Genomic DNA, 16,598 nt, shown 5'->3' with positions numbered 1-16,598 from the left:
GACTCTCTACAGCCTTGACCCCCTGGCTCAAGCGATTCTCCCGCCTCAGCTCCCCAAGTAGTTGGGACTATGGGCACGCACCACCACTCCCGGCTAATTTTTAGTATTTTTTGTTGAGATGGGATTTCACCATGCCCAAGCTGTTCTCTTAACTCCTGAGCTCAAGGGATCCACCTGCCTCAGCCTCCCAAAGTTCTAGGATTACAGGTGTGAGCCACTGGACCCAGCCCCTCTACTTGGGTTTTTAAAGGGCCTTTTAAACTTCTGTCACTTCTAGAACCTTGTTAATTAAAGTAGCTACATTTCTTCACTCAAGCCATACCATGTGTTCATGTGTTAATGCTTTCCCTGAATCATCTAATTCGATCTTTACTAACAACCCCATGAGGCAGGTGCTTTGCTTATTCCTATTGTACAGATGAGGAAACTGACGCTCACAGAGGTTACATTTCCTGGCCACAATCACCCAGTTCCTACGAAGTCCACATTTCTAACCACAGCCTCTCTAGATTTCCCCACTGGCTGTGCCTGACTTTACTCTCTGCCACTTAATTTTCCAAAGCCCTGAGCCTCACTCAATGTGGTGGAAACCTTAAAAGGTAAAACCAAGTACCTGACAAACAGAGCAGTGGGAATGCAGAGGTGATTTAACTGTACACTGTGAATCCATCTCTAACACGAGAAAGGAGAGAGGAGGATGCAGGAAAGAAGAAACCAGGCAGGCTGGAAGTGTCACAAAAAAAAAAAAAAAAGCATCCACTGAAAAAATATCAACTAACCCTTAGAAGCATTAAAAGGTTTTTTACAATCATTATCTATCCCAAGGGTTAAAGAAAACAAGTTTCGTTATTGTCAAATTCACTGAAAGAAAAGTTCCAGGGGTGAGTGATTGGTTCTTGTGTTGGGCATTTCAGACACTCTTGGTTGAACCTACCCTCCCTTATGTTTATGTCTCCTTGGGACTGAGATAAAGGAGAGTATGAATACCTTTTAGGAGAAAATGCATGGCAAAAATATCTGCTCACTAACTTTACCTGGGCAAAGGACATGAAGATAATTTTTGTTGGAAGGAGGCGTACAAGTTGGCATTCAAGGAAATTGAAGTTAATTCTGGCTCTTATCAGTTGGTAAGCCTTCAAATTTATTATTTCAGAGGAAAAATTGAGTATCGGTCATCAAATTTTAGTTATGTGTGCGCTTAAGACATTTGGCCAGTGGGGCCCAAATGTTTTTCAAGAGCTTAGGAAGCTAAATTTTAAAAGGAACTGTATAAACTCCAAAATATATAAAGATAACTATAAAATAAAAAATATTTAATTATACATCTTTTAAATTTAACCTATATCAACTAGTCAATTACAACTCAATTCAATTTTCAGCTGGGTGCAGTGGCTCATGCCTCTAATCCCAGCACTTTGGGAGACCGAGGCTGGTGAATCATTTGAGCCCAGGAGTTTGCAGCCTGGGCAACATGGCAAAATCCCATCTCTACTATAAATACAAAAATTTGCCTGGCATGGCGGCACATGCCTACTGTCCCAGCTACTCAGGAGATTGAGGTGAGAGGATCATTTGAGCCCCGGAGGTGGAGGTTGAGGTGAGCCAAGATCGTGTCAATATGCTCCAGTATGGGTGACGCAGCAAGATCCTGTCTCAAGAAAAAAAAAAAAAAAAAAAAAAAGCAGCAACAAACAACTTTCATGCAGTTTTTTTGTTGCTGTTGTTGTTTTTAAAGATAGTTTTTAGTATGTTTGTTATTTTGTGGATGTGGGGTCCCACGGTAAGAGTGACTAGGCCTTGTGATGAACTTAACATAGCCCCAGTCGTCAGTGTAAGGAGCCCCAGATGCAACTGGGAACTCAGGTAATATTTTCACTGTGCTGTGATGGTGTCAGTATACCAGGGTCCAGTTATTTCTCTACAACTGAGATTCATCACTTTTCAAGAACAACTCTCTGGCTCCAGGTTGAGCCTATGTCATGCACTTGGCCTCCAGAGCCATTTCCCCAATTCTTTAAGACAACACCTCAGTCCTTACTGAAGGGCATTTAGCCAGCTGGCCTCATTCATCATTTCCTTTTGAGATTCCTGGCATTCATGGCCACTCCCAGTGGTTTCTCATAAGTGTTGAAAAGAGAAAATAAAGACCAAACCCACAAGCCAGTCCCTGGGGAAAGAGACAAGCATGGCTCACAGTGTCCTCAGGGGTCCCCTTCAGTAGGACGATGGGAACCCAGCCCATGAAAGCAGCCAACCCCCGCCCCAATGCAAACCAACAACAGCTTCCATAATCCCCTCTATCAAAGGCAACTGGGAGGTCTCACGGGATGGGGCTGGCTGCTTGGAGGGCAGCCAAAGCCCTGAATGGCTATCCCTGAGTACCCCTAAGCACTGCTTCTGTGTGCCCACCACAATTTGGGTCCCCATTCAGAGACACAAATGTTGGGGACACTCAAGTGCTACTGAGGTTGGCTTTGTTGTCATTGCTTCCATGTGGGAGGCTTGATCGGGAGTGCCTTTGATGTGGTTAGGGCTTTTCCTGGGAGCACTTGACCGTTCGTGATTTGAGAGACATTGGCTGCCTGCCTTAGCCCTGGGAGGTGTTGACACACTTGCTTATTCGGGAACCTAGACAGTGCCTGTGGCAGGCTTGGCCAGCATAGCCAGGCCTCAGTGCAGCTCTCACACTGTGGGTAGATCCTGCTTCATTTGACACTGGCAAAACAGAGCTATCATTTTCAAGCCACTAAAGTCATTAGGCAGGTGTTTATTGAGTGACTGCCATGGACTTTATATGATATGCAAGGGCTATAAAATATGTCTGGGCACTGCATAATGTGATATTCTAACTAAGGACTGCAGACAGACCAACAGAACCTAGAGTAGAAACAGGATGGTGCGATAGATAAAGAGGTTGTATCGGTTCACTGTTGCTGTGTAACAAACCACCCCAAAACTCAGTGGCTGAAAGCCACAGTCATTTACTCTCATTTGTCATCTGAAAATCAGTTGGAGGTTGGCTGATCCATGCCAGGCTCAGCTGAATGACTCTGCTTTAAGTTCTGGGTCTGGCTGGCCTTGGATTCTCACTGTGGGTTGGGCCCAGACCTACTCCACATGGTTCATTCTGGGATCCAGGCTGAAAGGACAGCAGCTACCTGGAGGAGGCTTTGCTCACAGTGGTGACAAAGACAAGGAGAAAAAGCTCAACTACTCAAGCACCATTTTAAGCTTGTGCGTGCATCACGTCTGCTAATGCCCCATTGGCCAAAGAAAGTCAGAGGAGTAATTTTAAAGTCAAGCTGCAGGGATGTATACTCTGCCTAGGAGACTGTCTTGGTCTATTTTCTGGTGTTTATAACAGAATACCTGAAACTGGGTAATTTATAAAGGAAAGGAATTTATTTCTTAGAGTCATGGAGGCTGAGAAGTCCAAGGTCAAGGGGCTGAATCTGGTGAGGGACTCTTGCTCGTGGAGACTCTCTGCAGAGTCCTAAGGTGGCACAAGTCATCGCATGGCAAAAGGGCCGAGCATGCTAGGTCAGGTCTCTTTTCCTCTTTTTATAAAGCCACAAGTCTCAGTCCTTTGATAACCCATTAATCCATAAATAGATTAATCTATTCATAAGGGCAGAGTCCTCAGGACCCAGTCACTTCTTAAAGGCCCCACTCCTCAATACTGTCACATTGGAGATTACGTTTTAAAATGAGTTTTTGAAGGGACGATATTCAAACCATAGCAGAGGCCAGAAGAAGTAATCCCATGAACAAATCCAACATCAATTTGGCAGGAAGAAAACTCCTCTCTTAGAGAAGGCAGGAGAGTGTGAATCCCATCGAACAATAATCTCATCTATCCCTGGGGTCAGGAAGGGCCAGTGAAGGAAGATAAGAGGATTGGAAGTGAGAGGAAGTGTTTCAGGCACTCAGAGTTGGAAGTCAGAAAAATGAGAACAAGTCCTTTTGCCATAGCTGCCAAAAAAATCAGACCCAAATTCAAGCCCCAATTTTATTTTTCCCAGACTGAGAAAACACAAAAGCCATTGCTCAGATGGTTTGGAAAACATTTGCAAGGTCAGCTCATTTCATGATGTTTGATTCCAGTACTGGCACTTGGACTACTTGTGCATCTTTGAGATGTCACTGAATAATTATCACCACACTTTTAGGATTTACTGAGAATCAGGCTAGGACATATTTCCTCATCTTACAAAAGAAAGCTAGGAGAGAAGCACTATAGACATCTCCATTTTACAAGTAAGAAAATAGAGTTTGCAGGAGAGTCAGCTGTTGAGCATCACTCAGGTAGAAAGTGGCACAGCTGGATGTAGAAGCTAGGCTGCCAGATTCCAGAGCCTGCACTCTTAATCCTGTGCTGCCCAGATAATGCTGACTGCTTTGTATTAAGAACTTACATTCTCCCACTTAATTGGGGGCAAGGCAGATTAGAAACCCTACAAGGTAGATGCTATTCATGTGACCACTTTACAGACATGAAGACTGAGACCTGAGAGGCTAATAAATATGTCTGAGATCATAAAGCTGTTAGATGATACATATAGAACAGTCTTACTCCAAAATTCCTCCCCACTGCACCAGCTTCCTCATTTATAAATGAGGGGCATAGCTAAAGCTGTCTTCAGGAATTCTTTCAGCTCAGAGGCTGTTGTTTTGTCTCTCCCAGTTTCCCCCCACCCACGCCCCCCTCATTTGGCTCATACTTTCAGAGAAGCTGGTTGGAATGCAAAGGGGTTTGCAATGCACTTTGTAATTCCCCTAGCCCAAGCCTGTCAGTGGCTTTTGCCTACCTGGCAGTAGTGTAGGTTTTGTAAACTTTTGAGTCTTCTGGAGCCTGTAAGGTGTCTTAAGGCAGATTCAAGTTCAAAAGACACAATTAGCCAGTCTCCCAGTTATTTATGGGAACCATAGTTGCAACCATAACAACCAGCTCAGGTTACAAAAGTAATTATAGGAAAACACCCAGTGTTGGAAATTAAATAGGAGTTGGTTGGCAGAATCGCTGAGAGGAGGGAATAAATGAATGCTTTCCCTGTAACTTCATGGGAGCTCCTTTTTATGTCTGGCGTGCAGTGAGCAGTTCATTTTCTCTTAAGATACTCAGGAACTAAGAATAAACAGATGTCTAGAAGAAGGCAGCTAGATGATGGAGATGGGGCAGAAGAGCCCTAGACTGGGAAGACAGAGCCAATATTTCCAAGGACAAAAATCTCACCTCCTTTTACAACAAAAGGGGAGATCTTTGGGCTACACCATGAGCTCCATTTCAGAGAAGGCAACACTGACATTTAAATCAGGTGATGTGCTGTCATCTCTCTAATTTAGCCTTTGACAGTTCCTCCCTATGCCATCCTGTTACTTAGCTCCAACCTTGGAAAATGTAGATTTTCCTGTTGCCCAGCTCTGTATTTTCTTATGAGTCAACATTCAATGAATAATGCAATCGAAGCTTTCACAGCTGAATAGGAGCTCAAAATAATACAGGCTCAGCCGGACTTCCAGTTCCCAGTCCTGTATGTGAAGAGCTTGGAAGTCATTGTTCCTGACCTCACCACAAGGAAAATGCTGAACAAACTGAAAATCAGCATCTCTTCTTAGATCCATCAGAGAATCGAGGTTACAGGGCAAACCACTGCCCCCCAAATTGGAGAGACAGGCAGGCAGGTTCAGAGAATCACACTTACTGGAGCAGAAGCCCAAGAGCAGAAATTGCCACTGAAGCTGGTGCTGGGTTTCTTTTGCTCAGTGCATCAACAAAAATTTGCTTTCAATAAAAATTAGAAATCATACTTTAAAAAAACCCACAGCACACAGACAGCAAGCATCAGAACCAGATTCAGACATGGCAGAGATGTTGGAATTATCTGACCAAGAATGTATAAAAACTATGATCAATATGCTTAGAGTTCAAATGGAAAAAGTGCAAGAAGAGGTGGGTAATATAAGCAAAGAGATGGAAGCTCTAAGAAAGAACCAAAAGGAAATGCTAAAAATCAAATACCAGGCTATTGGTTTTAGGACAGAAAAAAAATCAGCCGCCTCCTCTATTATACAGGTGTGCAAACAGACTCTGCCAATGACTTGGCCAAGGTTACACAGTTAGTGAGAAAATAAGGACTGAGATGCAGGTCTTCTATATGTGCATAAAGTGTGGTATACATTATTCCCTCCAGCCTTGATTCCATAGGCATTCATTGAAAGTTTCCTCTGTACTGAGCACTGAGCTAAACAACTAGAATATAACAATAGGTAAGATGGACTTGCTCTCTGTCTCTATGAAGTTTATAGCATAGAATTTTACTCACTTCCTCTTTAACCATACCAAATAATGTCCATGAATAATCAAGCATTGTTAAATTTCATTTTCAGCTTGAATCTCATCTCCACACATTTGCGTGTGTGTGGAGGAAATCAGAATTTCGTGAAATCATGTTTTCAGCAAATGCCCGTTGAATGTGCTCATGTGCTGCGCAATGTGCTAGAAGCCAAGGGCACAGTGATGGGGGAAACAGGCATAGATCCCTGACCTGTGAGTTTTGTGAGTTTACATTCTGGCCAGAGACAAACCAACCAACAAAACAAATAAAGGAGTCCATCATACAGGTGACAATTGCTTTGTGGAGAAGTTTTAATGTTCCACCCTATTTAAATATTCCCCCTGTCTGCTTCCTGGTACCTCCAAATTCCATTTTCTGCTTTCTTTTCCTTCATTGCAATAATCAGATTTGTGATATATGTAGGGGATATGAAAGATCTGGTGACAAGATGGACATGTGGCAAAGAGAGGTAAACAAGAACGATGTCTGGCTGGCAGTTCCTTTGACTAAGCCGGGGGAGCCTTAGAGGAACAGATGTGAGGGAGAACAGTTCAAGCTGAGGTTTGGACACACTTGATCTCAGACTCCTGGAGAGGAGACATTCCAGTGGAAATGTCAAGGAGGCAAACCAAAGCCTTCATCTCTGCCTCTCAGACAGCCCAATTTCTACAAAGCAAATGCCTCACTTATGTAGATAAGAAGTAGCTTAGCTTTTCTAGTACACTAAAGAACCCAAAGCCCAGCCTATCAATTAGTTTGCATGGGACACACTGTGATGGCACAATTGATTCCCTTGGAGTGGAATATCATGCAGTCTGCCTCAAAGGCAGGCCAGAAGATTTTAATGCAGCTGTCTCCAGGCAATTATTAACTTTCCTTCTTAGCAACAGGACCACGGCACTTTCATTCCTTGAAATGACACTTCTCTCTCGTTAAAGCCTGCAGTTAATTTTATGAACCGCACCAATTTAACACCCAGTTCACATGAGCCATATACCTTGAATAAATGCAAATCCAGACTCTGAGACATGAATTATGGCCTTATGCTGGGCATCACCATGGCAACTAATGACGTCCCCCCACCCCCGACCCCAGCACCAACCTGCACAAAATCCAATTCTCCAAGGGTCCTTATTTGCCTAACGTGGATGTGTTCTTGGCTTACTCACATATGCATTCGTAAATATCACTCTGTTGTCAAAGGTTTGCAGTGGATGTTTACTGTCATTTTGGGAGGTTTATTCCCTATGTGGCAAATGTTGTTTTTTGTTCGTGGGGGGAAAAATTCTAATGAAAATTACTGTGTGTATTTGATTAGCAACATTTGTTGATAACATATGGTCTGAGGAGGCTTCCGCAAATAGGAGGCTTTAAATAGTAAACAGAGATGTGACTGTGATCAAGCAGATGCTCCCCAAACACACAGAACAAGGTTGTTTTACCCATAGATTTTTCTGAGCTCCATTCTCCCAAAACCATATTCCTCTCCCTCATTTTCTCCCCCAGATCAAAGTGTTCACTTTCAAAGTGGTGGCACTGTGGAACAGGTTTGGAGAAATAATGTGCTGTGACTTTAAAAGTCATCCCCATCCCCCCAAATATGAATTATCTGCTACTCATGTTTATTATTTGATATTAATAATGATGTAGTGTGACGAAATGAGTCAGCCAGCTCAAGTTGTTCAGGAAGCAGTATTTGGGCACCACGTGTCTGAAATGCTATAATACACAAGCCCCAATTTTCTAATAAACTAACAGTGCTAGAAAGAGCTCCATGAAGAATTTAGAGCAGCAAATTGGATCCCCATGGAGTGAGCTGTCCTTGTAAATGCATGTTTATAGTTTGTCTTTGTGGATATGCCCAGATGAGCATACTGCTAATCTGCTAATGAAAATATAAGTATTTCCATTAGGCCAAGTCAGCAATTTACCTGTTTGTAACAGAGATCAGCAAACTTTTTCTATAAACGACCAGAAAGTAAAACTTTTCAGTTTGTTGGCCATATGGTCTCTGTCATAACTACTCAATTCTGTCATTGCTGCACAAAAGAAGCCATAGACAAAACATAAATGAGTAAGCTAGCTATGTTCTAATAAAACTTTATTGATGGGCATCAAATTTTGAATGTCATATAATATTCAAATATTCCTTTGATTATTTTCAGCCATTTGAAAATATAAAGCCATTATTAGCTTATGAGCCATACATAAGCAGGCCCATACCCATGGCCATAGTTTAACAATCCCTGGTCTATAATCCTAAAATGAAGACTTACATTTTTTAGTCCTTTCTATGTGCCACGTAGTGAGGTAAACACTGCATACGCAATAGCGTATGTCCTACATATCCTTCCATTAAGGACTCCATCTTCTGGGTCAGTTCTATTTTTTTAAGAGACAGGGTACCACTATGTTGCCCAGGCCGGCCTCATACTCCTGGGCTCAAGCAATCCTCCCACCTCAACCTCCTGTGTAGCTGGGACTAGAGGTGCAGACCACCATTCCCATCTGGCTATATTTATAATAAAACTAAATATCATCCCCAATTTATAGATGTGAAAGCAGAGACATTCTCACACCTTATAAGTGTTATTTCTGCACATGGCATCTCCCCCAAAGGAATGTGATATCCATGAGGGCAGAACTTACATCTCACTCACCTTTGGATCCATAGCAGGGCCTATCACAGTGATTTCCACACAGTGAACATTCAGGAAGTGTTTCCTAAATGAAGCACTATTTGGAGATATAATCCCTAAGCAGTGAAAGTTAGAGCCTCATCTGATGCCAATATGGCGCTTTTAGGTTAGTCACTTACGCTGTTCATCTATTTATTTGCCACCCTCTTATAGGAAGTATTTGGTTTGGAATAGACACACATGTACCAATACACATTCCTTCATATTTGGAGGTGCCACTATGGGTGATGGCATTTCTACAGTCTCTGCTTATGTGCTTGTGGCTGAAAAGACCAAAAGTAATAATAGCAGCTTATTATATAACTTGGTGGCACTTTCCATCACTATACCGTTGGCAGCCACATTGCTGCCAGCCCTTGGAGAGCCATTCCTCAGCCTTCATGGATTGACGCGTTGCTCCCTAGAGAGCTGTCGTATGCTGAGTATCCTCTGCATGCTGCCAGCTGCTGTGTGCACTTCAGAGAGTTTGTTTGCTAAAAAAAAATAGAAAATAAATAAAAATTTTAAAAAATCAACTCCTCAAAGAGATAAAGCCCTCAGTTCCTCAGTTGAAAGGAGCAGTCACACCTTTGGTTATTTCACATGTCTCATCCCTCTACAATCCCCTGAATTTAGTGACATGGTTATTCTGAATTTGTCACTTTCCTAGTTACTGCGGAAATATTTATTGTGTTCCAGGCCCTGTGTTGGGTGCTATATATATACACATATATATACACACATATGTGTGTATATATACATATATACGTGTGTATATACGTATACGTATATGTATATATATACATACACATATATACATATACACACATGCATATGTATATATGTATATATATGTGTGTGTGTATATATACGTATATACACATACAAAAAACCACAGTAAAGCACTCTTGTTTAATGCATGGGCTTTGAGGTCAGAAACTCTGAGTTTGAAGCCCAATTCTGTGATCACCTGAGATCCTGGCCCAGTTACTCAACTTCCCTAAACCCTGGTTTCTCTGTTTATAAAGTATGGGTAATAACAGAATATACTTCACAGAGCTGTCAGAAAGATTAACTGAGATAATTCATTAGAAGCAGTAAGCCCAGGGCCTGGCAAATCGTAAGTACTCAATAATTGGTGGCTATTTTTAACGTTTATGTAAGCTAGTCATACAGTGTGAGTACAGTGGTAGAAAGGATGGGATCACAGAATAGGGACACCTAACCTGTTTTACATTATCTACTTTGTCTTCAGAGAGAAGTTAGTCAGTTAACCTTTCCAACTTCAGCTTGCAATAAATATTATCCAGCTCTGGTCTTTTCAAATCAAAATGCAATTGTATTTCAGTTCTGGGACACTTTAAAGAGGTATTCATCTTAATAGCCATAATCAATTGTACAACAAGGGCAAATAAATGGGCAGAGAACAATGTAACAATGAGAAATAGATTCATTTTGGGGTGTGTGGCCCCACCAAAGGCCAAGGTTTTTGATGCTTCCTCCACTGGCTAATTTGTCTATCTGGGATATAATGCTCTGTGAAGTATATTGAACACGTGAAATAAATTCAAAGTAAAAAGCCGGCGTGGCCCAAAGTCCCACCAGTCTTGAAACAGAACTTTCCCTTTCAGTTACAGAGGTAACTCTTGTTGATTTAATCAAGACATAAAGCAGTGAATGACGGATGAGCAAGGGAGGCAACATGGTGGCCTGATTAGGAGTTTGAATTCTGAGGTCTGACTGCCATTTACTCCTGGTGTGTGACCCTGAACATATTACCCAGCCTCTCTGTGACTCATTTATAACTCTGGAGGTGATAATTGTAGGCATTTCACAGGATGGCCAAGAGGCTTTCAAATGATCAAATGCATGTATGGCTGTGTCACACTTTTGAGATAGGAATTTGTGTCTCGCACATAGTAATCTGAATAAATATTAGCTATTTCTATTACAAATATAGCCAGATCTCTCCGTGGCTAGAAAAGGACAAAGAATGAATATTTTTCATGACATTTTTTCCTACAGGGGAAAGGAATATAAAGAATGGTGCAAATATTTAAACCTTCTTGATTCTCCTAAGAGTAGGAAGCATTGACAGAAAGAGGCCAGAATTTTCACAGAATCCAATGACTGTGGCTAAGACCAAAAGTTTCATGTCAACAGCCAGTGTTAGCCAACACCCACTCCTTAGTCCAGGCTAGCCAGACTGGGGTGGCATTGGATCACAGCCAGCTTGATGGGCATGTGACCTGTACAGCTGCACAGCTCCTACACTCAGAAGGGGCCCCCATTTGATTTAATGCTGTTTTGTTGCCATGGAAATTCTTAATAATTTTATCTTTGAGCTTGTGTTTGTGACATCCCATAGAACAATGGGGTGTGGATTTGAGCAGAGGAAATAATCAAGAAAATGAAAATGCTTTACATTTTAGTACCTTTAATGGCACTTTTTCTGTGTGTTTTGTTTTGGAGTTTTGGAGTTTGTTGTTTTTTTTAACAAGGAGACCTGCATTTTTTATTTGCATTGGGCCCTGAAAATTACACAACCAGTCCTGATTAGATGAGAGAACTTCTCTTTTGGCCTGCTTCTCTGGACCAGGTTACCATTTTGAAATCTGATAGTTAAATAGTTAAAGTGGGATTCATTAGTGACCTGACAGCTTGAGGTGAGCCAAGGATCATGGTGGGAAGCACAGCTGCAGGCCTGGTGGAAGGGAAAAGTAACTCAGTGTCCAATAGAATGGGGGTTGTCAGGGCAGCCTCCAGCGGCCTGAATTCTGTCTAGCTGATGGGTTCTCGGAAGCATTGACTGCCCCACAGTCGGACTCTTGTTACACGCCTTATGAGCTGCGCATCTTTTGGTAGCAGCAGGGGTTCAGGCATCCTGGATTGGTACCCACTGAACATGCCAGGAAATACATCCACACTGAGGACAGTAGCATGGAAACACACAGTGGGGTATCACCAGGACACTGGGCTCAAGTTCTCTTTGTGGCTTAGTGTTAAAGCTTCTTATTTCAGAACTCTTTTGGTTTCCAGCAGAAACCTTTCTCATACCCATGACCAAGTGTAATGAATGCCCAAAGAGGTGTCTTTTATGTTATTTTTATTTATTTTCTTTTAGAGACAGGGTCTCGCTCTGTCACCCAAGCTGGAGTACAGTGGTGTGATCATAGCTCACTGTAACCTCAAAGTCCTGGGCTCAAAGTGATCTTTAGGCCTCAGCCTCCCAAGTTCCCACCAGATGCAGCTAATTATTTTACTTTGTTTTTTGTAGAAAATATAAAAAGCCTGGGTCTTTCTATGTTGCCCAGGCTACTCTCAAATTCCTGGCCTCCAACAGCACTAGGATTACAGGAGTAAGGCACCACACCCAGCCAGGCAAAGAGATTAATAGTACAATTAATCATAAGTAAATTCATGGTCACATTTTTTGCCAGTGTTGCTAATCACTAATAATGCTTATTACTGATAATGTTTACAATAATAGCAGCAATAGCTTTAAAATGAAATTTTGGATTCTGGCCCAACTTGATCATAATTCCCTGGAATAAAATAGGCAAGATCTTTGAGTGTCTCCTCAGTTTTCTCATCTATGAAATGGCAATGATAATAGCTATTTTACCATTCATCTGTATAGTAGAAAGGGCAGTGTCAATCTTGCTTCCTTTACACAGGGTCAGTTACTTAGTAAGTGCTTGATAAACATGTGTTGGATAGAAGCCACAAAGGATACAAAAGTATAGCAAGATAAGGAGACTGATTTCTAGTGTTCTATAGTACTACAGGGTGACTATAGTTAACAGTAATTTATAGCATACTTTCAAATAGCTAGAGAGGATTTTGAATGTTCCCAACACACAAAAAAAAATGATAAATATTTGAGGTGATGGATATGCTGATTACTCTGACTTGATTATTATACACTGTATACACGTAGTAAAATAGCACTCTGGGCCAGGTGTGGTGGCTCATGCCTGTAATCCTAGCACTTTGGGAGGCCAAGGTGGGTGGATCACTTGGGGTCAGGAGTTCGCAACCAGCCTGGCTAACATGGTGAAACCCCGTCTCTACTAAAAATACAAAAAAATTAGCTGGGCATGGAGGCGGGTAATTTGAGCTACTTGGGAGGCTGAGGCAGGAGAATCACTTGTACCCAGGAGGCAGAGGTTGCAGTGAGCCAAGATCATGCCACTGCACTACAGCCTGGGCAACAGAGCAAGACTCTGTCTAAAAAAAAAAAAAAAAAAAAAAAAAAAAATTAGCACTCTGTACCCCATTGTATTAGGGTTCTGCAGAGGGACAAAACTAATAGGAGATGTGTGTGTGTGTGTGTGTGTGTGTGTGTGTATACACATATGTAAAAAGGGGAGTTTATTAAGTATTAACTTACACAATCACAAGGTCCCACAATAGGCTGTCTGCAAGCTGAGGAGCAAGGAGAGACAGTCTGAGTCCCAAAACTGAAGAACTTGGAGTATGTTCGAGGGCAGGAAGCATCCAGCACAGGAGAAAGATGTAGGCTGGGAGGCTAGGCCAGTGTCTCCTTTTCACATTTTTCTACCTGCTTTATATTCTCTGGAAGGTGGTTAGATTGTGCCCACCAGATTAGGGTGGATCTACCTTTCCCAGCCCACTGACTCAAATGTTAATCTCTTTTGGCAACACCCACACAGACACACCTAGGATTTATACTTTGTATCCTTCAATCCAATCAAGTTGACACTCATACCTATAAAAGCATTAACCGTCATACCTATAAATATGTACAATTATTACATGTCGCCTAATCATTAAATAAATAAATATAAAGTGATGAGCAATAATCACTATTACTAGAATACATCTCCTTACCTTGGGAAGGGAAAGTAGCCAAAATGTGTTGGGTTCCCAACCTGTTCCAAACTTGCAGCTGTTTCTTCTTTACAACTAGTCTGTGAAATTAGCTTATTTTATAGCTGAGGAAATTGACAGGGACATTAATTCCTCACCCCAAATTTCATAGTTTGCAAGTGACTAAGCCAGGATTTGAACTAAAGGTATCTGGTTCAAAACCCTTGCTGTTGCTAAGACAAAGATTTCCCTATCTTGGGGTCTTGCTGCAGTTGCTGACAACCACTTAGGAGTTTCTATCTGTAGCTCAAACATTTTGCTGATGTGTTTGAAACCTGTCACTTTTTGTCGTATCTCATGGCCTCCTCCATGTCCTCTCTTTCTCTACTATGACTGTTGTGCTTTCTCAGTGGTTTCATGCACTGAGATCCCCATGGATCTGGTTTCCCCTCGTCTCGATTTTTCTGGTCTTCTTTTGTCAACTCTCACTAGATTCCCTGTGTCTTTGAGTTAATAGCATTTATTTGATTGAAGGCAACACTGAGACTAGGATGCAGGTTTCCATAATTTACAAAACAAGAATACAAACAGGGTAAAATGTTCAAGCCCACTAGTAGTCAACAAAATATCCATGAAAACAACAATGATAAAATAGGCCGGAAGAAAAAGTGAATAATGACACTCAGAACAGGCAAGAAGGAAGCCCTGTGATTTGCACTTTCATTCCCATATGGTGGCAGGAGAGTCACTGCCTTTGTGAAAAGCATTCTGGGAATAGGCATCTCAAGCCTTGAAAGTGTGCATTGATGAGCACAGCTCCTGCAACAGTGTAAGATCTCTGAATTTTTGTTGATGAAAGAAGAAATGATCTCCCAGCTAGGTCTCTATCCTGAGGAAACAGAGATGAAATAAAAAATTAATATCTAACTCCTAGCTACTCAGGAGACTGAGGTGGATGGCTCGCTTGAGCCCGGGAGTTCAAGACTAGCTTGGACAACAAAGCCAGACCCCCATCTCAAAAAACAAAACAAAACAAAATTAATGTTCGATTCTATTTCAATAATAGAAGAATGGCTAAATAAATTATGGTACATAGAGAAAATGTAATATAGAATCATTAAAAATTCTAATGAGCATTTTAAAGTATAGACGTTAGTCATTGTATAAAGTAAAATGAAAAACTTCTGTAAATGATAAGTACCTATGCTGTTTTCTAGTTCTGTAAAAGACATTATATTTGGCATCTTTCATTTATTCAGCAAATATTTGTTAAGTTCCTTCTATATGTCCAGCACTGTGCTAAGTTCTGGGTATGAAACATAAAAACACAGTCGCTGTGCTCATGGAGTTTACAGAATATTAGGGGATTCTGCTATAAAATAGCGACACAAATCAATAATTATAAATCCAGTGATTGCTAGGATGCAAAATTAAGTAGTATGCTAAAGAGAGGCTAATACCAGAACCCAGTTTAAATTGGGAGATCAAGGGACAGTGGTTTTAAGCTGAGCCCCAAAGAGGTAGCCCAGTGAATGGGTGGGGTGGGGAGAAACGTTGCCAACAGAGGAACCATACATGTAACAGGCCTGAGATGGCAGAGTCAGGAGGCTTGTGAAATTGGAGCAGATGAGTGACAGTCCATAGGTAGGAACAGTAATGGAACAGGTGCCATGGACCTGGGGCTCAATGCAATCCAGTTAACACTTCTGGAAGATCACACTGCTTGCAGGCACAGAATGGAGAGAGATTAATTCTCTGTAAAAATAATAATGAGTGAATGAAGAGGCTGCATTTGTGGCTCATGTGAGCCACACCTGGTGCTCTACCCAGATTCTGGGTAAGCCAGCCTCCCATATGGGGAAAACTGAGACTCAGATATCCACAAACTATGAGCAGGGAATGGCATTCCCACATCGTCATCCTTCTCCCTTCAATCCCTCTTTGACCGTAACAGGGTGGCGCTCCATAATCTCCTTATTCAATTCATCTTTGAATGCCAGTGAAAATGGGGCTCCCCACCTCCCCACCACTACTGCTGAAGTCTCATTTGAAAGTCAGGTGTTGGCTTGAACCAACTGAAGCCCCATCCCAAAATCTACAACTGCAGTTTTCACGAATGAGGAAGTCAAAGGATGCAATGAAATGTTAGTGATTTCCCTGGAATAGTTTGTAGATACAGCAAATGCATGGGAACAAGTTCTCACCAACTTGAGTTTATGCTAATTTCAAGTCATTCCTTATAGTGCTCTGTGAAGACCATGGCAACTTTCTGAGCATCTGTCTTGCATTTGCCTAACAAGTTAATTAACACTTTTGTTACTCTGGCAGCTTTGAAGGGGAGGAGAGAAGGATGTGACAGCTAATGCTGCCTTGGGTTAACCCTGCATTCACCTGACCTGGAAACAGTGGAATAGTTTAGACTCGTCAAGGCAGATATGTCTACAATGACCTCTTTGATTCTGTCTGCAGCTGGGGCACCCAGGGTGACTTCTCCACAACCCATGCACTGCCAGCTGTGAAGGTGAAGCTGTTCACAGAGAGCACAGGCGTCCTGGCCTTGGAGGACAAGGAGCTCGGGCGGGTAAGTGCTTCCCATCACGAGGGGGACTCCAGAGAGAGGATTTCCCCAGCTAGGTCTCCAGTGCACAGGTCACCAAGAGGCAGCATTGCCAAGTGCTGAGAGGCTCAGTTTTGAACTTTAAATCCTGGACTCCACTCTACATTAGCTGGGTGACCTTGAACAAGTTCCTCA

The 16,598-nt window shown here is 42.0% G+C and overlaps 1 protein-coding gene across 13 annotated transcripts in view; it reads left to right on the top strand.

Annotated features, from left to right (window-relative positions):
• CADPS (calcium dependent secretion activator) overlaps window positions 1-16,598 on the top strand; it is a 483,238-nt gene that overhangs the window by 271,902 nt on the left and 194,738 nt on the right. For all 13 annotated transcript variants that reach the window (XM_050781204.1, XM_050781210.1, XM_050781212.1 and 10 more), the window contains exon 7: window positions 16,316-16,427. In XM_050781204.1, coding sequence (XP_050637161.1) covers window positions 16,316-16,427 — 112 coding nt within the window. The remainder of the gene's footprint in view (window positions 1-16,315; window positions 16,428-16,598) is intronic.

Source organism: Macaca thibetana, chromosome 2 (assembly GCF_024542745.1).
Source record: "Macaca thibetana thibetana isolate TM-01 chromosome 2, ASM2454274v1, whole genome shotgun sequence".
Taxonomy (NCBI): domain Eukaryota; kingdom Metazoa; phylum Chordata; class Mammalia; order Primates; family Cercopithecidae; genus Macaca; species Macaca thibetana.
Note: the sequence above shows the minus strand (reverse complement) of the source record. Positions and strands in the feature narration are given on the sequence as shown.